The following is a 24,267-nucleotide window of genomic DNA, read 5'->3' on the forward strand; positions in this document are numbered from 1 at the left end:
TCCAAGTAAAAATGTGATTCACATTTATTTTTTTTATTATTATAATAATACATTTTTTCTTCACATTTTCAAATACTCCATTTATATTTTCCAACAGGGCTATACATTTGGGTGAGATTTCTTTCTCGCCTAAGTAGGCTTGTTTCACTGCCAAAAATAAAATTCATCTAGTGTTCAGCGAAATAACAACACAATGTCAAATACAGGTAGCCTAGTCAATTAATTAACATCCAATCACGTTAACCGTTACTCTCTCGCGGGAATTACACTAACGGTCCGTATGTAGCCAAACTTAGCTGCTGCTCATTCCGTTTACTCGAAAATTGATAAATGGTTAAAAAAAAGTAAGGCCCACGTCCACAGAGACACATACCAGCTCTACTGGTAGTACTGCTAATACCAGCAGTACTACACCTGCACCTGTCGACGACACAAGATGTTCTGCTTTCACGAGCACATCCAATGCTAGCATCAGTAATTCTACATTTGTCATTAGCCCAGCTAGCATGGACACTGACAGTTGTGAATCTGATGCAGCAGAAGAGCTACTGCCCCCTACACTGATTTGGGGTTCACTTACATTGGGAGTAGTGCCTTTCCTCAGCCACAGTGTGTTATATGTGCAAAAGTACTATCTCACAACTCGATGAAACCTCCACTCTTGCGCAGACATTTAGAAACAAAACATGCCAATTTGAAAAATAAGCCACAGGAGTTTTTTGAGTGAGAATTAAGACGACTTTTGAGTAGTAAGACATGTATAAAAGCAACAGATACCATTAATAAGAAGGGGCTAGAAGCGTCTCATATGGTGAGCTACCAAGAGGCTAGGAAAGGCAAGCCCCATGCTACTGGATAACAGGACAGCTTTGTTACATCAAATGGACTTTGGTGGTCAAGATGTGTTGGTATCTGTACTGATGGCGCAAAAGCCATGACAGGGAGACATAGTGGAGTGGTAACGCGCATGCAAGCAGTTGCTCCCAATGCCACTTGGGTACACTGCAGCATCCACCGAGAGGCTCTTGCTGCCACAGGAATGCCTGACAGCTTGAAAGACATTTTGGACACTACAGTGAAAATGGTTAACTTTGTTAAAGCAAGGCCCCTGAACTCTCGTGTATTTTCTGCACTATGCAATGATATGGGCAGCAACCATGTAACGCTTTTACAACATACAGAAGTGTGCTGGTTATCAAGGGGCAAAGTATTGATACATTTTTATTAATTGAGAGACGAGCTTCAAGTTTTCTTTACTGACCATCATTTTTACTTGTCTGATGACGAATTTCTCACAATACTGGCCTATCTGGGTGATGTTTTTTTTCGCCTGAATGATCTGAATCTAGGATTAAAGGGACTCTCCGCAACTATATTCAATGTGCGGGACAAAATTGAGGCTATGATTAAGAAGTTGGAGCTCTTCTCTGTCTGCATTAACAAGGACAACACACAGGTGTTTCCATCATTGTATGATTTTTTTGTGTGTAAATTAACTCAAGCTTAGAGACAATGCCAAATGCGATATAGCAAAGCACCTGAGTGAGTTGAGTGCGCAATTACGCAGGTACGTTCCCAAAACGGATAACACAAACAACTGGATTCGTTATCCCTTTCATGCCCTGCCTCCAGTCCACTTACCGATATCTGAACAAGAGAGCCTCATCGAAATTGCAACAAGTGGTTCTGTGAAAATGTAATTTAATCAGAAGCCACTGCCAGATTTCTGGATTGGGCTGCGCTCAGAGTATCCTGCCTTGGAAAATCACGCTGTTAAGAAACTGATGCCCTTTGCAACCACGTACCTATGTGAGAGTGGATTCTCGGCCCTCACTAGCATGAAAACTAAATACAGGCACAGACTGTGTGTGGGAAATGATTTAAGACTGAGACTCTCTCCAATACAACCCAAAATTGCAGAGTTATGTGCATCCTTTCAAGCACACCCTCCTCATTAACCTGTGGTGAGTTATTCACAATTTTAGATGAAGAAATAAGGTTTTATATGTAAGATGGTTAAATAAAGAGCAAAATTGTTGATTATTATTATACACTGCTCAAAAAAATAAAGGGAACACTTAAACAACACAATGTAACTCCAAGTCAATCACACTTCTGTGAAATCAAACTGTCCACTTAGGAAGCAACACTGATTGACAATAAATTCCACATGCTGTTGTGCAAATGGTATAGACAACAGGTGGAAATTATAGGCAATTAGCAAGACACCCCCAATAAAGGAGTGGTTCTGCAGGTGGGGACCACAGACCACTTCTCAGTTCCTATGCTTCGTGGCTGATGTTATGGTCACTTTTTAATGCTGGCGGTGCTTTCACTCTTGTGGTAGCATGAGACGGAGTCTACAACCCACACAAGTGGGTCAGGTAGTGCAGCTCATCCAGGATGGCACATCAATGCGAGCTGTGGCAAGAAGGTTTGCTGTGTCTGTCAGCGTAGTGTCCAGAGCATGGAGGCGCTACCAGGAGACAGGCCAGTACATCAGGAGACGTGGAGGAGGCCGTAGGAGGGCAACAACCCAGCAGCAGGACCACTACCTCCGCCTTTGTGCAAGGAGGAGCAGGAGAAGCTCTGCCAGAGCCCTGCAAAATGACCTCCAGCAGGCCACAAATGTGCATGTGTCTGCTCAAACGGTCAGAAACAGACTCCATGAGGGTGGTATGAGGGCCCGACGTCCAGAGGTGGGAGTTGTGCTTACAGCCCAACACCGTGCAGGACGTTTGGCATTTGCCAGAGAACACCAAGATTGGCAAATTCGCCACTGGCGCCCTGTGCTCTTCACAGATGAAAGCAGGTTCACACTGAGCACATGTGACAGACGTGACAGAGTCTGGAGACGCCGTGGAGAACGTTCTGCTGCCTGCAACATCCTCCAGCATGACCGGTTTGGCGGTGGGTCAGTCATGGTGTGGGGTGGCATTTCTTTGGGGGGCCGCACAGCCCTCCATGTGCTCGCCAGAGGTAGCCTGACTGCCATTAGGTACCGAGATGAGATCCTCAGACCCCTTGTGAGACCATATGCTGGTGCGGTTGGCCCTGGGTTCCTCCTAATGCAAGACAATGCTAGACCTCATGTGGCTGGAGTGTGTCAGCAGTTCCTGCAAGAGGAAGGCATTGATGCTATGGACTGGCCCGCCCGTTCCCCAGACCTGAATCCAATTGAGCACATCTGGGACATCATGTCTCGCTCCATCCACAGACTGTCCAGGAGTTGGCGGATGCTTTAGTCCAGGTCTGGGAGGAGATCCCTCAGGAGACCATCCGCCACCTCATCAGGAGCATGCCCAGGCATTGTAGGGAGGTCATACAGGCACGTGGAGGCCACACACACTACTGAGCCTCATTTTGACTTGTTTTAAGGACATTACATCAAAGTTGGATCAGCCTGTAGTGTGGTTTTCCACTTTAATTTTGAGTGTGACTCCAAATCCAGACCTCCATTGGTTGATAAATTGGATTTCCATTGATTATTTTTGTGTGATTTTGTTGTCAGCACATTCAACTATGTAAAGAAAAAAGTATTTAATTAGATTATTTCTATCATTCAGATCTAGGATGTGTTGTTTAAGTGTTCCCTTTATTTTTTTGAGCAGTATATTATTACTTGTGCCCTGGTCCTATAATAGCTCTTTGTCACGTCCTACTTTGTTGTGACAAAAACTCACACTCATTCTTATGTTTAATAAATGTATCGTACTGTATAGTGTGTGTGTGTGTGTGTGTGTCAGGCTTACAATAAACGCAAAAAAAACAACATTTGAGAGTGAACTGACCCTTGTGCTGGAGGGGGTACGCAGCTGGAGGTTGAATGATAAAGGGGTACGGGACAATAAAAAGTTTGGGAACCACTGCTTGAATAGGACATACCAGAGGGGGGCATTGTTTACTAGGCTGCCTATATTATTTGGATCATCTGATTACCACTAGTGTTTGTCATACATTGAGTTTGTTGGCAGACCAGTGGAGGCCTTTTCATAAAGAGATGTACGTATAGCATTTATAGAATGGCATGTATTTCTAAGTAGCAGCAATATCAGCCAGGGAAACTAACTGTTCTCACTGATAGAACATTCAGATTTTTCTGCCTGACTGTGGCGCCTTTACCACTGGTGGTAACCAGTTGCACAACTGAATAACAGCTGCTATGTTATTCTAGCTGACATACTGATGTTGTGTTGATGTGATCATACACTACTCATTGTTCAGATTTAAACCCTAATGTCTGCACAGACCCATGGTCCCAAGCCTGTTCCCAAGCCAAAAATCACTTTCAGTATCAATCATTGAAAATGCTTTTAAATCAAGTGGTATGAATGAAACTGCCCACCAAGCTGATGTTTGTGCCTCTGCCTCCACCAGGTTGTGGTGCTGTGGGTGGGCACCCATAATCACGGTCACACTGCAGAACAGATCTGTGGAGGCATTATGGCCATAGTCCAACTCATCAAGGACAAGCTGCCGAAGGCTTACACTCTTGTACTGATGGGTTTTTCTTCCTCTTTTCTACCACATGTGACTTAAACCATTGTAATGGGAAAGGTTTGATTAATCATTTTCCTGTATTTGATTTACTGTTACTAAGTACTGATGTTCCTTCCTTTGACCTGTTTAACTGCCAGAATCAAATGTCTGCCAGTGTTGAATGTTATGGTTAAAGTTTGCTGAAAGACTTTGCAGAGGACACACTGATAATGTATCTGTGACACTGTGATTCTGTAGCAGCTGATGTTGTGACTTCCTACAAGCCTCTCGGGCTGGTGTTTACTCAACACTCGGTGCTGTGGGACTAATATATAAGTTCCCTCTCAGAGAAGTCTGTTAGACATTTCTCTTGGCTTCTGCTCTGGAGATGTTCTCCCTGAATTCTTGTAATAAACTGAAATAATTTAAATTAATGTGATTGACTGCTCTCCCTTTTATTCACTTGGAAAATCCCCTTTACAACCATTAATCTTTATGATAACCCAAACCTAAATGATGAACTGCATGCTTTATGGACTCCATTATCATTGCTAACTATATTGGCACGTTTGTCCTTTCTAGCATGACAACAATGTGACTATCATGCACATGAGGTTGGTGGGACCTTAATTGGGGAGAATGGGCTTGTGGTAATTGTTGAAGCTGAATCAGTTGAATGGTATCAAACACATGGTTTTCAGGTGTTTGATGCCATTCCGGACGTTATTGTGAGCTCTTCACCCCTCAGAAACTTCCTGTGCTATCATGTATGCTGCCCAGGGGTAAGATGCCCAACCCCCTTCGGGAGAGAAACGCCCAGGTCAACAAGCTGGTCCAGGAGGACGTGTCCTCCCCCCAATGCCTCCCTAATCAACAAGGACCCTGGCTTTGTGCACTCGGACGGCAGCATCTCCCACCAGGACCTGTATGACTTCCTCCACCTCACCCCTCAGGGCTACCAGGCTGTGTGCCAGCCGCTACACGCCCACCTCAATGGCCTGCTGGAGAAACAGGCTGAAAACTGAAGACCAACTGATGGAGAACTGATGGCCAATGACCCAATGACCCACTCACTACATCAGAGGTAAAAACCCTGGTCCTGGAGAGCCACAAGAGTACAGGCTTTTAGCACATTCACTGCTTTTAGAACACTTTTTAGTATTTTAGTACAGACTTTTGTTCCAACCCATGATTCAAATAATGATCTAGTCATGATTAGTTGAATAACATTGAATGTTTTGAATGCTGGGCTGGAAGAAAAGCCTGAACTTAAAAGGCTTTCCAGAACCAGGGTTGGTAACCACTGCACTACTCGATTCTATGGGACCATACTGTAACTTACCACCAAAATGGCTGCGTAGAGGACCGCTAAGCACTAATGGGATCAAATATCTGTGTTAGTAGTCAGATTTGACCACTTATCACCATTTGAGATTTGATTGAGCTGTTTTGAGAGATTGTCCTTCTCTTCAGTTTCATTCTGTATTATGGATATGATGCACCAATATGTCAGGATCTGTCTTTTCTGGCTGATAGATACTTTATAAGAGCTTCCCCACAGAAAGGTTAGGATAATCTGAAAAGCCACCATACTAAAGGTTTGTTTTGTTTCCTCTCAAAATATCAACATTTCCTGTCTTTTTCTCCTCACTTTGAAAACATCTACAGTCCTATTGATCTGATTGGTTACTAATAATATCATTTAAAATCCCTCAAATGGTGTCCCATATGTGTTTAGACACAGAGACCATTTAAGGTGATGATGCAAGAAGGCATCACTTGGCCAGTCGGCTCCACTGTTAAAGCATTACTTGTTTCCGGTATCTGTTTACCACCGTTGCTTTTTGTTACTTGTGAAGATTTAGGCTGAATATGTCTTATTTTGGCTGTAGAAATATGGAGAATGAAGGGGAAGGGTATGGTGTCTCTGGAGTGAACGATGAGGGCATTTCAAAGTAGCGCTGAGACTGGTGGGTATTTGGCTTGGATATGATACTGAGTCAGTGTGTATGGATGTGGTGTAACTAGCTTATACTTGTCCTGTACTCTATATTCAAAAGGCAGCCACCCCACGAGACCCAAGACTCCCTATAAAAGGCTGCTTTGACTGTTTGTATATACTGCATGTGTAGGCCTACCAGCCTCCGTACTTGACCATGGTTGTGTTGTTGATGTTGAATGTTGATTGTGTCAAAATGCAATGCATTAAAACCAATAAATGCTTACAGTATGTGTGGACATTGCTTTGTTTGCAGCTTCCAACCACTGAAGTGTGTCTGCATGACAGCTCTGCAAAGAAACGTTTTTAAACCAAAATTATAACATCATTGACCTTTAGCTGTATCTTGTCAAAATATCCAGTGTGTGTGTTCCAGTGTGTGTTTGATTGCTTAATGTACTCAAACTAATGGGTGCAGCGAGAGTACACATGGAACACAACAATGGCGAGATTTATTGTATTGGGATGACCAAACCGTTTTATACCTGCATGTGATGTTGTGAGCACATCCAAGATACTGTACCTGTATGTGTTGAGTTATGCCTGAGCAGAGAACCACAAGAGAGCTGTCTAGTGACACACAGCGCTGTGATGAGACGTTGGACCCACTCTTTTGTATGGTTAGTTGGCAGTGTCAGTTGTCGAGAAGTGTTTGTTTACTAGTTCCACCTTACAGCTTCTAACATGCCCGAAAATGGAAGCTCAAGAGACCAAGTGTAAATATCTGTTTTTAAGTTGGTCTTCAGAGATATCATCGACATGAGGATGAATGATCCAGCCAATCCAGCATAGCGGTGTGGAGCCCAATACCATGACTGATTAATGGAATCCAGCAAGCATCAAACCATTATGCCGTGAAAGAATGTTCATGTCCTGTGATAGTCGATGTGAGATTTGACTCTGTGCAAACAGAACTTCTCTAACCCTTTCACATAAACTGTCATTTATTTTGCTCTAATCTTTTGAATGACGATCTGGGCAGCATATTGACCTATCAGATCAATGACGCTTTTAATTCCTCATTGTTTTGATCATTGTCTTAATGTTTGCCAATGAAACACAATCACAGTGTCTGGCTGACAGTTTCAAGTGGCCTTCAAGTCTTCAGGTGAGCATTCTACTTAATGAACGTTATTTGTTAGTTTGCTCTGAAAGAAAGTATATTTATTGAACATAAGCCATGAAGGCAGAAGAGTGTTTTTCCATAGACATTATAACAAGTCAGTATCATGAAGGACTCTCATCCACCTGTCAGGCTGACTTCACTCATAAATAACACTATGAGGTGTTGTTTTGGCCAACGTCCACTTTTTTCAAAACGCTTGGCAGATATAACAGAATCCACAAGGCAGGTGTAGGTAGGGGCACACGCTTCATAGAACATGGCCCATTTTATCTCAGATTGAGTCACACGTCTATATAAAGGGCTGAAGTAACTGCGGAGGTTAGTTGTTCATTCAGTCATAGCTGTAGAGATTATATTGCACATTCACAAGGATATTGTGGCCAGGGGAATGGGAATAAAGATGCTTTTGCTGTTCTGTGTATTGGCATTCACTGGCCAAGGGCAAGGTAAAGTATTGAACATTCTGTTTGATTTACTGTTGAATGTATTTGGCTTCATAATGTACAGTGAGTTATAGCAGGTTACACTTATTACAACTGCTACTGGTGTGCATCATGTGAGGTGTCTGTGAAAGAACTACATTTAGCTCTTAACTCATATGGAGACTTATAGACATCTGCATTTGAATGTTTCTTTCTGATGTTTTGAGCGTTTCATGAAGCGTTGCAGACAGAGATAGCCATCTCATAGTAGTTGCATACAGACATCCATCATACAGACACATCCATCATACAGAAATATGCATCGTAGCTTCTGAGAATAATATCGACGAATACACCGAGACGGTGCCTGAGTTTATCAGGAACTGTACAGGAGATGTTGTACCCACTGTGACTATTAAAACCTACCCTAACCAGAAACCATGGATAGATGGCAGCATTCGTGTAAAACTGAAAGCGCAAACCATGGCAAGGTGACTGGGAACATGGCAGAAAACAAGCAGTCATTTCCTCCACAAGGCAATCAAACAGGCAACATGTCAGTATAGAGACAAAGTGGAGTCGCAATTCAACGGCTCAGACACGAGACGTATGTCGCAGGGTCTACAGACAATCACAGACTACAAAAGGAAAACCATCCACGTCGCCGACGTTGACGTTTTGCTTCCAGACAAGCTAAACCCCTTCTTTGTCCACTTTGAGGATAACACAGTGCCTGCTAACAAGGACTGTAGGTTCTCCTTCTCCGTGGCCGACGTGAATAAGACATTAAAACGTTTAAACCCTCGCAAGGCTGCTGGCTCAGACGGCATCCCTAGCCGCGTCCTCAGAGCTTGCGCAGACCAGCTGGCTGGTGTGTTTACGGACATATTCAATCTCTCCCTATCCCAGTCTGCTTTCCCCACATTCTTCAAGATGGCCACTATTGTTCCTGTGCCCAAGAATGCAAAGGTAACTGAACAAAATGACGATCCCCCGTAGCACTCACTTCTATCATCATGAAGTGCTTTGAGAGACTAGTCAAGAATCTTATCACATCTACCTTACCTGCCACCCTAGACCCATTTCAATTTGCTTACCACCCCAATAGGTCCACAGATGATGCAATCGCCATCACACTGCACATTGCCCTATCCCATATGGACAAGAGGAATGTCTATATAAGAATGCTGTTCATTGACTACAGCTCAGCATTAAACACCATAGTACCCTCCAAGCTCATCATTAAGCTCGAGGCCCTGGGTCTGAACCCTGCCCTGTGCAATTGGGCCCTGGATTTCCTGACGGGCCATCCCCAGGTGGTGAAGGTAGGAAACAACACCTCCACTATGCTGATTCTCAACACTGGGGCCCCATAATGATGCGTGCTCAGCCTCCTCCTGTAGTCCCTATTTACCCATGACTGCGTGGCCAATTACGCCTCCAACTCAATCATCAAGTTTGCAGACATCACAAAAGTAGTAGGCTTGATTACCAACAATGATGAAACAGCCTAGAGGGAGGAGTTGAGGGCTCTGGGAGTGTGGTGCCAGGAAAATACCCTCTCACTCAACATCAACAAAACAAAGGAGATGATCGTGGACTTCAGGAAACAGCAGAGGGAGCACCCCCCTATCCACATCGACGGGACCACAGTGGAAAAGGTGGAAAGTTTCAAGTTCCTCGGCGTACACATCACTGGCAAACTGAAATGGTCCACCCACACAGACGGTGTGGTTCTGAAGAAGGCGCAACAGCGCCTCTTCAACCTCAGGAGGCTGAAGAAATTTGGCTTGTCACCTAAAACCCTCACAAACTTTTACAGATGCACAATTGAGAGCATCCTGTCGGACTGTATCACTCCCTGGTACGGCAACTGCACCGCCCATAACTGCAAGGCTCTCCAGAGGGTGGTGCGGTCTGCACAACGCATCACCGGGGTCAAACTACCTGCCCTCCAGCACACCTACAGCACCTGTCAGGAAGGCCAAAAAGATAATCAAGGACAACAACCACCCGAGCCATTGCCTGTTCACCCCGCTATCATCCAGAAGTCGAGGTCAGTACAGGTGCATCCTAGCTGGTGACCGAGAGACTGAAAAACAGCTTCTATCTCAAGGCCATCAGACTATTAAATAGCCATCACTAGCACAGAGAGGCTGCTGCCTATATACACAGACTTGAAATCACTGGCCACTTTAATAAATGTAACACTAGTCACTTTTAGTTTACATATCTTGCATTACTCATCTTCTATGTATGTACTGTATTCTATACTTTTCTATTATATATTTTTCTATGCCGCGCTGACGTTGCTCATCCATATATTTATATATTCTTAATTCCCTTTACTTAGATTTGTGTGTATCGGGTAAATGTTGTGAAATCGTTAGATATTACTTGTTAGATATTACTGCACTGTCGGAGCTAGAAGCACAAGAATTTCGCAACACCTGCAATAATATCTGCTAAACACGTGTATGTGACCAATTTGATTTGATTAGATACACATCCATCATACAGATTCATCAATCATTTAAAAATATCCATCATACTTACTGTACATATCCATTAGGATCAACCTCTCTCTCTCATTCTCTCTACAAAGCGATTCCTGAAACTGATGTACAACGTTCAGGTGTCAGTGAAGCTACAGGTACAGTGGAGGACCCAGGGAGAGTTGAAGACCAGATCAACCCCCACAGACACCATGACAGACTGTGTGACTGTAAGGGTGAGTGATTACGAAGTCATTGCTATTTGTCCAGTATGTATATTTTAGGGGATACAGTAGTTTGTGATTTTATTTTTTACAATTGTAGCCTACTTGTCAGTCTGTTTCTGACAGCCCATGATAGTAATATTTTTGGATGTCAAATAGTTGGCAGAAACTGAATGGCACTCAGGCTAATACAGCAGTTTGCTTTGTGTCACTCAGGGAGGAGGAGAGAGGGTTTGAGTGGAGGCTGCCTCTGCCAGGAGTCTGCCAAATCCTACCGCAAGCCCAGGAAGGCCTGTAAGTAGCCCTGTGTTTCTGTAACACTAACAGCAGTACATTGAAGAGTTACTACAATGCTTGTTACAGTGGAATCTCTCAAAGTCACCAATCTGTGTATCTCTCTCCCATCCCATCCTCTCTGACTTATACAAAATCCAGTTGTGGCAATGTGCCGAAGGAAAGGATTCCAGAATCAGTGGAAATGCCAGAAGATCATGGAAAGGGTAGAAAGGTCAAAGGGTGACTTAGGCAAAAACTTCATGAGTATTCCAATTTAAAGAGTTGACATTTAATAACTTCTTTATAAACCTTGTGACCATGTTTTGTAATCTCATGTTGCTCGCTCAAGAACCATGACTCGTTTTTTTTTATAAAAAAATATTATATAATTATACTCCTTTGAAATACACATTTTTATAACAAGTTTCACTATGTGTGTGGATTAATTTCCAGTGTATTATTTTATCATTTTATCATTAGATTTAATATTTCCTTTTGCGTGTTTTGTGCCACTCGAAATCCCCCTGTTACTGCTTCATTAAATCAAACATTTCTTCACAGCGATTTTGCCGATAAAGAAATCACCCAAGATTGCACCATTCAGTAGGACATGGGTGAAAGACAAAGATTAATTTAAGACAATAATTAATGAAGAGGAAAAATAAACATAAGACACAACCCTTGTTTTACATAAACGCCAGCTAAATGTATTATCGTTTTGAAACATTTTACCTTTAAGGTATTTATAAGGTAAATAAACCTGAATTTGTACTTGAACTACAGAGTTTGTATACATGATCAAATGCAGAACACAGAAAGGCACTCAGTGAATGGACTTCCAGGCAATATTTACAGTCACAAGGGCAGTGAATATCTAAGAACATTGAATTCAAAACAGAAATAGGCAGCTCAGTTGAGCAGTGGATGTTTGCCCCTTGAATTACCATGTTTGTCGACCAGTTTTCAAGATTTGTATTTTTTTAAAGAATATCAGTTTATAGAGATGATTGACATAAAAACACATTGTGAGGTGGGTTCTATTCTAAGGGGATAGACCCCTCCCATCTGACCTCTTGTTGACTCTCCTCACAATCTAAAAGCATTGGAAAGGAGCTGAGCATACTAAACCCAGCCCTATGGTGGCAAGATGGGGCAATTACAATATCGACAATACCACTTATTCCTATCCAGTCCTTTTTCAGATCTGGGAGGGGAGTCAGTGAGGGTAGAGGGAAGGGGGTGATTGGCTGCCAACCAGCAGACATGCAGTGTGCTTACTGTGGTGGTCTCAGTGGTTGATCAGAGGCAGAGAGAGAGAGCTAGCAGGGCTGTCAGCATCAGACCAACTCTGGACTGGAATGGAGGGGCAGGTGAATGGCCTGGGAGAGAAAGGAGAAAGGGAGAGGAGGGGGACAAAGAGAATGGGAGAGGGGGGGATAAAGAATGGGAGAGGAGGAGGACAAAGATAATGGGAGAGGAGGGGGACAAAGAGAATGTGAGAGGAGGGGAACAAAGAATGGGAGAGGAGGGGACATAGGGAATGGGAAAGGAGGGGACATAGGGAATGGGAAAGGAGGGGACATAGGGAATGGGAGAGGAGGGGAGGCAGGGAAGGAGAGTGAGTGAGTGAGGATGTTAAAAATAAATATACAGTGTATCTTCTTGATTCCTGTCTGTACCCCCCAGTTCAGAAAATGTCTGTATTGCATTTCCCTGATGCATGAAAATGATCTTTACACAAACACGTACGCAAACTAGAACCAAATTAAATTCTACATAATAAAAACAATATTGTGACATTTAATTACTCATTATATACCACCTAGGTCTTACTATAACAACCTACCCACTTACCAGTGACATCCAGACTAATGGTCTTGGACATTGAGATGTTAGTTAGAGGGTTCTTGGCCAAACAGGTGTATATCCCTGCATTTTTCAAGGAGACGCCTACCGCCATCAAAGGACCAGTCGCCGGCAATGATTGGTTGATGTATTTCCACCAGTACTCACTGGTTGGCCAGGAGTCGGCTGAGCACTTCAGATTGGCAGTAATTACTGAGCCAATCACCACTAAGCCTGGGCCAGAGATGTTCACACTCAGAGGGCTACAAGAGAGGTTCAGAGAAGTGGGGTCATAATAGGGAAAGTCTAAACGGAATCCTTGGGACATCCAACTCTGATATCACCCCATTGAATTTGAAATATAAAATGGTTAAGGTTAGGGTTAGGTAAGCGTTATGGTTAAGGTTAAGATTTAGGGTAGGGATGTCCCAAAGAACCCAGATAGCACTAACTGTCATAATAGTGGTGGGTTTCTGACTTTCTACATAATATAACACCAAATGCATATCTTTTAAAATATTTTACCAACAGATTAAAACACCAGTACTTACAGTTCACCAGTAGCTGGTATTTAGGGCTGGTGTTTGGACCAAAGAGGTTGGTGGCAACGCACTGATAGTTTCCATCGTTAGACACCTTGACTGGACTGAAGTGCAGAGAGTTGTTAGAGATGGTGATGTCAGAGTTCAAGGTGTTGTTCAGGACCAGAGACAGGTTGTCCTTCATCCAGTAGATGGTGTCATAGCGCCCGGTGACATCACAGGTCAGGGTTAGGTTGTCAGATGCTATTGGTAATCTGTTTCGTTTCACCATCACCAACGTTATAGCCTCTGTGAGGAGAGAGGATGAGTATTGCTTTATGTACAGTATCAATATATGTAATTTGATCAAATGGTTAGTTCCAGCAATGCAATAGATATATAAAACAGTCCACCTGTGGTAGATTCAGGTGATTGGACATGAATTGGACAGTGCGTGTCAGAGTAAAAACCAAGCCATGAGGTCGAAGGAATTGTTCGTAAAGCTCCGAGACAGGATTGTGTTGAGGGACAGATCTGGGGAAGGGTACCAAAACATATCTGCAGAATTGAAGGTCCCCAAGAACACAATGCCCTCAATCATTCTTAAATGGAAGAAGTTTGGAACTACCAAGACTCTTCCTAGAGCTGGCCGCCCGGTCAAACTGGGAGGTGACCAAGAACCCGATAGTCACTCTGACAGAGCTCCAGAGTCTCTGAATGTCCTTGAGTGGCCCAGCCAGAGCCCGGACATGAACCCAATCGAACATCTCTGGAGATACCTGAAATTAGCCGTGCAGCGACATTCCAAATCCAACCTGACAGAGCTTGAGAGGATCTGCAGAGAATAATGGGAGAAAAATCTTCTGTCAAAATTGTACCATCATACCCAAGAAGACTCGAGGCTGTAATTTCTGCCAAAGGTGCTTCTACAAAGTACTGAGTAAAGCATCTGAATACTTACATAAATGTGATATTTCCGTTTTTATTTTTAATAATTGGGCTAAAAATTCTAAAAACTATTTTTTGCTTTCTCGTTGTGGGGTATTAATATATGATATATATATATTTTTTATTTATCCATTTTAGAATAAGGCGGTAACGTAACAAAATGTGGAAACAGTGAAGGGGTCTGAATCCAAATGCATTGTAAATGGTACTTTTTTATACACCATTCGCATGACAAAGATGATATATTTATATACATATGAGATGTGTATTCCACCCCTACCTTATATGTATATATATATACTGCTCAAAAAAATAAAGGGAACACTTAAACAACACAATGTAACTCCAAGTCAATCACACTTCTGCAAAATAAACTGTCCACTTAGGAAGCAACACTGATTGACAATAAATTTCACATGCTGTTGTGCAAATGGAATAGACAACAGGTGGAAATTATAGGCAATTAGCAAGACACCCCCAATAAAGGAGTGGTTCTGCAGGTGGTGACCACAGACCATTTCTCAGTTCCTATGCTCCCTGGCTGATGTTTTGGTCACTTTTGAATGCTGGCGGTGCTTTCACTCTAGTGGTAGCATGAGACGCAGTCTACAACCTACACAAATGGCTCAGGTAGTGCAGCTCATCCAGGATGGCACATCAATGCGAGCTGTGGCAAGAAGGTTTGCTGTGTCTGTCAGCGTAGTGTCCAGAGCATGGAGGCGCTACCAGGAGACAGGCCAGTACATCAGGGGCGGAGGCCGTAGGAGGGCAACAGCCCAGCAGCAGGACCGCTACCTCCGCCTTTGTGCAAGGAGGAGCAGGAGGAGCACTGCCAGAGCCCTACAAAATGATCTCCAGCAGACCACAAATGTGCATGTGTCTGCTCAAATGATCAGAAACAGACTCCATGAGGGTGGTATGAGGGCCCGACGTCCACAGGTGGGGGTTGTGCTTACAGCCCAACACCGTGCAGGACGTTTGGCATTTGCCAGAGAACACCAAGATTGGCAAATTCGCCACTGGCGCCCTGTGCTCTTCACATATGAAAGCAGGTTCACACTGAGCACATGTGACAGACATGACAGAGTCTGGAGACGCCGTGGAGAACGTTCTGCTGCCTGCAACATCCTCCAGCATGACCGGTTTGGAGGTGGGTCAGTCATGGTGTGGGGTGGCATTTCTTTGGGGGGCCGCACAGCCCTCCATGTGCTCGCCAGAGGTAGCCTGACTGCCATTAGGTACTGAGATGAGATCATCAGACCCCTTGTGAGACCATATGCTGGTGCGGTTGACCCTGGGTTCCTCCTAATGCAAGACAATGCTAGACCTATGTGGCTGGAGTGTGTCAGCAGTTCCTGCAAGAGGAAGGCATTGATGCTATGGACTGGCCCGCCCGTTCCCCAGACCTGAATCCAATTGATCACATCTGAGACATCATGTCTCGCTCCATCCACCAACGCCACGTTGCACCACAGACTGTCCAGGAGTTGGCGGATGCTTTAGTCCAGGTCTGGGAGGAGATCCCTCAGGAGACCATCCGCCACCTCATCAGGAGTATGCCCAGGCGTTGTAGGGAGGTCATACAGGCACGTGGAGGCCACACACACTACTAAGCCTCATTTTGACTTGTTTTAAGGACATTACATCAAAGTTGGATCAGCCTGTAGTGTGGTTTTCCACTTTAATTTTGAGTGTGACTCCAAATCCAGACCTCCATGGGTTGATAAATTGGATTTCCATTGATTATTTTTGTGTGATTGTGTTGTCAGCACATTCAACTATGTAAAGAAAAAAGTATTTAATAAGATTATTTCATTCATTCAGATCTAGGACGTGTTATTTTAGTGTTCCCTTTATTTTTTTGAGCAGTGTGTATATATACATATATACAGTTGAAGTTGGAAGTTTACATACACTTAACAAACTATAGTTTTGACTAATCGGTTAGGACATCTACTTTGTGCATGACACAAGTAATTTTTCCAACAATTGTTTACCGACAGATTATTTCACTTATAATTCACAGTATCAAAATTCCAGTGGGTCAGAAGCATCCATACACTAAGTTGACTGTGCCTTTAAACAGCTTGGAAAACTTCTGAAAATTATGTCATGGCTTTAGAAGCTTCTGATAGGCTAATTGACATCATTTGAGTCCATTGGAGGTGTACCTGTGGATGAATTTCAAGGCCTACCTTCAAACTCAGTGCCTCTTAGCTTGACATCATGTGAAAATCAAAAGAAATCAGCCAAGACCTCAGAAGAAAAATTGTAGACCTCCACAAGTCTGGTTCATCCCTGGGAGCAATTTCCAAACGCCTGAAGGTACCACGTTCATCTGTACAAACAATAGTACGCAATTATAAACACCATGGGACCACGCAGCCGTCATACCGCTCAGGAAGGAGACGTGTTCTGTCTCCTAGAGATGAACGTACTTTGGTGCGAAAAGTACAAATCAATCCCAGAACAACAGCAAAGGACCTTGTGAAGATGCTGGAGGAAACAGGTACAAAAGTATCTATATCCACAGTAAAACGAGTCCTATATCGACAAAACCTGAAAGGCCGCTTAGCATGGAAGAAGCCACTGCTCCAAAAACTCCATAAAAAAGCCAGACAACGGTTGGCAAATGCACATGGGGACAAAGATCGTACTTTTTGGCGAAATATCCTCTGGTCTGATGAAACAAAAACAGAACTGTTTGGCCATAATGTCAATCGTTATGTTTGGAGGAAAAAGGGGGAGGCTTGCAAGCCGAAGAACACCATCCCAACCGTGAAGCACGGGGGTGGCAGCATCATGTTGCGGTCCCATGTGGCTCAGTTGGTAGAGCATGGTGTTTGCAACGCCAGGGTTGTGGGTTTGATTCCCACGGGGGACCAGTATGGAGATAAGAAAATGTATGCATTCACTACTGTAAGTCGCTCTGGATAAGAGCGTCTGCTAAATGACTAAAATGCAAAAATGTAAATGTTGTGGGGGTGCTTTGCTGCAGGAGGGACTGGTGCATTTCACAAAATAGATGGCATCATGAGGCAGGAAAATGACGTGGCTATATTGAAGAAACATCTCAAGACATCAGTCAGGAAGTTGATGCTTGGTCGCAAATGGGTCTTCCAAATGGACAATGAGCCCAAGCATACTTCCAAAGATGTGGCTTAAGGACAACAAAGTCAATGTATTGGAGTGGCCATCACAAAGCCCTGACCTCAATCCCATAGAAAATGTGTGGGCAGAACTGAAAAAGTGTGTGCGAGCAAGAAGGCCTGCAAACCTGACTCAGTTACACCTGCTCTGTCAGGAGGAATGGGCCAAAATTCACCTAACTTATTGCGGGAAGCTTGTGGAAGGCTACCCGAAATGTTTGACTCAAGTTAAACAATTTAAAGGCAATGCTACCAAATGCTAATTGAGTGTATGTAAACGTCAGACCCACTGGGAATGTTAGTTAAATAAATAAAAGCTGGAAAATATAATTCTCGCTACTATAATTCTGACATTTCACATTTTTAAAATGATGTGGTGACCCTAACTGACCTAAGACAGGGAACATTTACAAGGATTAAATGTCAGGAAATGTGAAAAACTGAGTTTAATGTATTTGGCTAAGGCGTATGTATACTTCCGACATCAACTGTAGGTTGGAGTCATTAAAACTCGTTTTTCAATCACTCCACAAATGTCTTGTTAACAAACTATAGTTGTGGCAAGTCGGTTAGGACATCTATTTTGTGCATGACACAAGTAATTTTTCAAACAATTGTTTACAGACCAATTATTTCACTTATAATTCAATGTATCACAATTCATGTGGGTAAGAAGTTTACATACACTAAGTTGACTGTGCCTTTAAATAGCTTGGAAAAATTTTTTAAATTATGTCATGGCTTTAGAAGTTTCTGATAGGCTAATGGACATCATTTGAGTCCATTGGAGGTGTACTGTGGATGTATTTCAAGGCCTACCTTCAAACTCAGTGCCTCTTTGCTTGAGATCATGTGAAAATCAAAAGAAATCAGCCAAGACCTCAGAAAAAACATTGTAGACCTCCACAAGTCTGGTTCATCCTTGGGAGCAATTTCCAAACGCCTGAAGGTACCACGTTCATCTGTACAAACAATAATACGCAAGTATAAACACCATGGGACCACGCAGCCGTCATACCGCTCAGGAAGGAGACGCGTTTTGTCTCCTAGAGATGAACGTACTTTGGTGCGAAAAGTGCAAATCAATCCCAGAACAACAGCAAAGGACCTTGTGAAGATGCTGAAGGATACGGGTACAAAAGTATCTATATCCACAGTAAAACGAGTCCTATATCAACATAACCTGAAAGGCCACTCAGCAAGGAAGAAGCCACTGCTCCAAAACCTCCATAAAAAAGCCAGATTACGTTTTGTAACTGCACATGGGGACAAAGATCGTACTTTTTGGAGAAATATCCTCTGGTCTGATGAAACAAAAATAGAACTGTTTGACAATAATGACCATCGTTATGTTTGGAGGAAAAAGGGGGAGGCTTTCAAGCTGAAGAACACCATCCCAACCGTGAAGCACGGGGGTGGCATCATCATGTTGTGAGGGTGCTTTGCTGCAGGAGGGACTGGTACACTTCACAAAATAGATGGCATCATGAGGGAGGAAAATTATGTGGATATATTGAAGCAACATCTCAAGACATCAGTCAGGAAGTTAAAGTTTGGTCGCAAATGGGTCTTCCAAATGGATAATGACCCCAAGCATACTTCCGAAGATTTGGCAAAATGGCTTAAGGACAACAACGTAAAGGTATTGGAGTGGCCATCACAAAGTCCTGACCTCAATCCTATAGAAAATTTGTGGGCAGAACTGAAAAAGTTTGTGCGAGCAACGAGGCCTGCAAACCTGACTCAGATACACCAGCTCTGTCAGGAGGAATGGGACAAAATTCAGCTTGTGGAATGCTACCCAAAACGTTTGACCCAAGTTAAACAATATAAAGGCAATGCTACCAAGTACTAATTGAGTGTATGTAAACTTCTAACCCACTGGGAATGTGATGAAAGGAATAAAAGCTGAAATAAATTATTCTCTCTACTATTATTCTGGCATTTCACATTCTTAAAATTAAGTGGTGATCCTAACTGACCTAAGACAGTGAGTTTTGACTAGGATTAAATGTCAAGAATTGTGAAAAACTGAGTATAAATGTATTTGGCTAAGGTGTATGTAAACTTCCGACTTCAATTGTATATACACACACACACAGTAACAGTCAAAAGTTGACACACCTACTCATTCAACGGTTTTTATTTATTTTTACTATTTTCTATATTGTAGATTAGTAGTGAAGACATCAAAACTATGAAATAACACATATAGAATCATGTAGTAACCAAAAAAGTGTTACCCAAATCAAGATATATTTTGTATTTGAGATTCTTCAAAGTTGCCACCCTTAGCCTTGATGACAGTTTTGTACACTGTTGGCATTCTCTCAACCAGCCTCATGAGGTAGTCACTCGGAATACATTTCAATGAACAGGTGTGCCTTGTTAAATGTTGATTTGTGGAATTTCTTTCTTTCTTAATGCATTTGAGCCGATCAGTTGTGTTGTGACAAGGTAGAGGTGGTATACAGAAGACAACCCTATTTGGTAAAATACCAAGTCCATATTTTGGCAAAAACAGCTCAAATAAACAAAGAGAAACACAACTTTAAGACATGAAGGTCAGTCAATCCAGAAAATGTCAAGAACTTTGAAAGTTTCTTCAAGTGCAGTCGCAAAAACCATCAAGCTCTATGATGAAACTGGCTCTCATGAGGACCACCACAGAAAAGGAAGACCCAGTCGCCTCTGCTGCAGAGGATAAGTTCATTAGAGTTACAAGCCTCAGAAATTGCAGCCCAAGTAAATGCTTCAGAGTTCAAGTAACAGATACATCTCAATATCAACTGTTCAGAGGAGACTGTTTGAATCAGGCCTTTGTGGTCGATTTGCAAAGAAACCACTACTCAAGGACACAAATAATAAGAAGAGACTTGCATGGGCCAAGAAACACAAGCAATGGACATTAGACCGGTGGAAATCTGTCCTTTGGTCTGATGAGTCCATATTTGTGATTTTTGATTCCAACCGCTGTGCCTTTGTGAGACGCAGAGTACAGTCGTGGCCCAAAGTTTTTCAAAGGCTTTTATTGACAATTACATGAAGTTGATGCAAAGAGTCAATATTTGCAGTGTTGACCCTTCTTTTTCAAGACCTCTGCAATCCGCCCTGGCATGCTGTCAATTAACTTCTGGGCTACATCCTGACTGATGGCAGCCCATTCTTGCATAATCAATGCTTGGAGTTTGTCAGAATTTGTGGGGTTTTGTTTGTCCCTATAACGCCTGTCGTTAGAATTAGACCAAGGTGCAGTGGAGGATGTGTATTCATTATTAAAGAGTTTAATGAACATAAACACGAAAAGAAACGACAGCAAACAGTCCTGTCTGGTCCCAAAATTAACACCACAGAAAACAATCCCCCACAAAACCCAAAGGAAAAACATGCTCCTTATGTGTGACTCCCAATCAACAACAATGAACTTCAGCTGTGCCTGATTGGGAGCCACACGGCCCAAAACAAAGAAATACAAAAAACCTAGAAAAAGAACATAGAACGCCCACCCAATGTAACACCCTGGCCTAACCAAAATAAAGAACAAAAAACCCCTCTCTATGGCCAGGGCGTTACAGTCCCCCCCGCCTCTTGAGGATTGAGCACAAGTTCTCAATGGGATTAAGGTCTGGGGAGTTTCCTGGCCATGGACCCAAAATATCGATGTTTTCTTCCCCGAGCCACTTAGTTATCACTTTTGCCTTATGGCAAGGTGCTCCATCATGCTGGAAAAGGCATTGTTTGTCACCAAACTGTTCCTGGATGGTTGGGAGAAGTTGCTCTCGGAGGATGTGTTGGTACCATTCTTTATTCATGGCTGTGTTCTTAGCCAAAATTGTGAGTCAGCCCACTCCCTTGGCTGAGAAGCAACCCCACACATGAATGGTCTCAGGATGCTTTACTGTTGGCATGACACAGGACTGACGGTAGCGCTCACCTTGTCTTCTCCGGACAAGCTTTTTTCCAGATGCCCCAAATGATCAGAAAGGGGATTCATCAGAGAAAATGACTTTACCCCAGTCTTCAGCAGTCCAATCCCTGTACCTTTTGCAGAATAGCAGTCTGTCCCTGATGTTTTTCCTGGAGAGAAGTGGCTTCTTTGCTCCCCTTCTTGACACCAGGCCATCCTCCAAAAGTCTTTGCCTCACTGTGCGTGCAGATGCACTCACACCTGCCTGCTGCCATTCCTGAGCAAGCTCTGTACTGGTGGTGCCCCGATCCCGCAGCTGAATCAACTTTAGGAGATGGCCCTGGCGCTTGCTGGACTTTCTTGGGCACCCTAAAGCCTTCTTCACAACAATTGAACCGCTCTCCTTGAAGTTCTTGATGATCCGATAAATGGTTGATTTAGGTGCAATCTTACTCCTTGCCTGTTAAGTCCTTTTTGTGCAAAGTAATGATGACGGCACGTGTTTCCTTGCAGGTAACCATGGTTGACAGAGGAAGAACAATGATTCCAAGCACCACCCTCCTTTTGAAGCTTCCAGTCTGTTATTCGAACTCAATCAGTATGACAAAGTGATCTCCAGCCTTGTCCTCGTCAACACTCACACCTGTGTTAACGAGAGAATCACTGACATGATGTCAGCTGGTCCTTTTGTGGCAGGGCTGAAATGCAGTGGAAATGTTTTTGGGGAATTCAGTTCCTTTGCATAGCAAAGATGGACTTTGCAATTAATTGCAATTCATCTGATCACTCTTCATAACATTCTGGAGTACATGCAAATTGCCATCATACAAACTCAGGCAGCAGACTTTGTGAATATTAATATTCGTGTCGTTCTCAAAACTTTTGGCCACGACTGTAGGTGAAAGGATGATCTCTGCATGTGTGGTTCCCACCGTGAAGCATGGAGAAAGAGGTGTGATGGTGTGGGGGTGCATTTCTGTTGACACTGTCTGTGATTTATTTAGTATTCAAGGCCCACAGCATTCTGCAGCGATACGCCATCCCATCTGGTTTGTACAGTACTTCGTGGGACTAGCAAATTAAATAAACAATAACCAAAAATGGGTTCTTCAGATGAAAACAGTTCTTGGACAGAACCTTCCTTAGTGTAATGATGTGCACTGAGAGTCGGAAAGCAAGTTCAAGGAGTTAGTGTTTTAATAAATAAATTAAACAATACAAAACAAGATACACAAACAACGCACAGACAGGAAACAGAAACAATGACGGAGCCAAAATGAGTGACCTATAAAGGGCAGGTAATCAAGGAAGTGATAGAGTCCAGGTGAGTGATGATGCGCAGGTGCGTGTAACGATGGTGTCAATTGTGCACCATAACAAGCAGCCTGGTGACCGAGTGGCCGAAAAGAGAGAGAGAGCACACGTGACACTTAGCAAAGAACCCTTTGGGAACCCTTTTGTCTAAGAGTTTATATGCCATCTACATCAAAGCTTTTTGCTGTCCCTTTATTATTGCATGTTTGGTCATGGACTGCTTCACACTCAGTGATATTGACTGGGATTTAATAGAGACATGAATCTGTCTGTCTCTCTGTTTACCCATTATTATACAAACCAACTAACCACAGGTTCTACCTCCACACACATCACTCTAGTCACTGTTTACTGTATCTACATGGTCCAGCTGTAACTCTTCTAAGGTCAAATACCATCATGGTTAGGAGAGATGAACAGGGTTGCAACACTGGTGTCAAACACAACAGATTTGTTGTATTGTATCTGGGACTAGAACCCACAACCCACCTGAGAGAGAGTAACACACCTCGACACACACAAAGTCACCTTTACACACAAAGTGTGATGCATTGACTTTTACACCACAGCAGATGAAGGGATAGGGAAAATGGGTACCTAGTCAGTTGTACAACTGAATGCCTTCAACTGAAATGTGTTTTCCGCATTTAACCCAACCCCTTTAAATTGAGTGAGTGTTGCAACCGAGGACAGATGATATTTTAGCACTACGAGCTTCCGCACCCGGCGGTCCCATTCTTGTGTGGCCTACAGTACCACTACGCAACTGAGCCATTGTTGCTCCTGGACGTTTCCAATTCACAATAACAGCCCTTACAGTTGACCGGGGCAGCTCTAGCAGGACAACTGACCAACTGACTTTGTTGGAAAAGTGGCATCCTATGACGGTGCCACGTTGAAAGTCACTGAGCACTTCAGTAAGGCCATTATACTGCCAATGTTTGTCTATGGAGATTTCATGGCTGTGTGCTCGATTTAAAACACCTGTCAGCAATGAGTGCGGCTGAAATAGCCGAATCCACTAATTTGAATGGGTGTCCACATACTTTTGTATATATAGTGTATCTACTATGGAAATGTAGTAGATACCCAATGGGGCCTGGTGGTAGAGAGGAACCAGACGCTTGAAGGGATATTCAGGGAGTGTCACATGGAATGACGCTGGAGAGACGAAGCAGGTACGGGGAATAAAACATTTAATAAATAACGGACAAGGAACGAGACAGGAACAGCATCAGCAAACAGGTAACACAAACAAAATACAATCAACACAGAAGTGGGGAACAGAGCTGGGGAACTGACAAATATAGGGGAGGTAAAAACAGGTGATGAGTGAGTCCAGGTGGGAGCAGACGTGACAGGGAGCCTATGTGTTTTTGAGCAAAATCAATTGATCATGATAAATCATGCATCATTGGCCATATGATTGTAGCCATGTTATTGTGTCACTCCCAAATCACTTTAAAGAGTCAGTCAAAGCTTGACATACTCACAGCTAATATTGAGATGTAGAGGCTCAGCAGTTCCATTGAACTCCACTAAGTTGCCTGTGTTTTTGGCCA

The 24,267-nt window shown here is 43.2% G+C and overlaps 1 protein-coding gene and 1 pseudogene across 2 annotated transcripts; both read left to right on the forward strand.

Moving 5' to 3' along the window:
* The first annotated feature begins 4,359 nt into the window (after nt 1–4,359).
* LOC106578657 (platelet-activating factor acetylhydrolase IB subunit alpha1-like) lies at nt 4,360–6,417 on the forward strand (annotated as a pseudogene).
* Nucleotides 6,418–7,831: 1,414 nt separating this feature from the next.
* Nucleotides 7,832–11,798, forward strand: LOC106578929 (uncharacterized). Of its 2 annotated transcripts, none has more exons than XM_045700749.1 (4): nt 7,832–8,050; nt 10,632–10,751; nt 10,962–11,039; nt 11,181–11,798. In XM_045700749.1, the coding sequence occupies exons 1-4, from the start codon at nt 7,993–7,995 to the stop codon at nt 11,297–11,299; spliced, it is 375 nt and encodes a 124-aa protein (XP_045556705.1). In that variant the 5' UTR covers nt 7,832–7,992; the 3' UTR covers nt 11,300–11,798. The 2 variants fall into 2 exon arrangements, with proteins under 2 accessions (XP_045556705.1, XP_014013678.1); XM_014158203.2 differs by having other exon boundaries at nt 10,632–10,757; nt 11,181–11,450.
* Nucleotides 11,799–24,267: the final 12,469 nt, after the last annotated feature.

The sequence above is a fragment of the Salmo salar genome, chromosome ssa02, assembly GCF_905237065.1.
Source record: "Salmo salar chromosome ssa02, Ssal_v3.1, whole genome shotgun sequence".
Taxonomy (NCBI): Eukaryota; Metazoa; Chordata; class Actinopteri; order Salmoniformes; family Salmonidae; genus Salmo; species Salmo salar.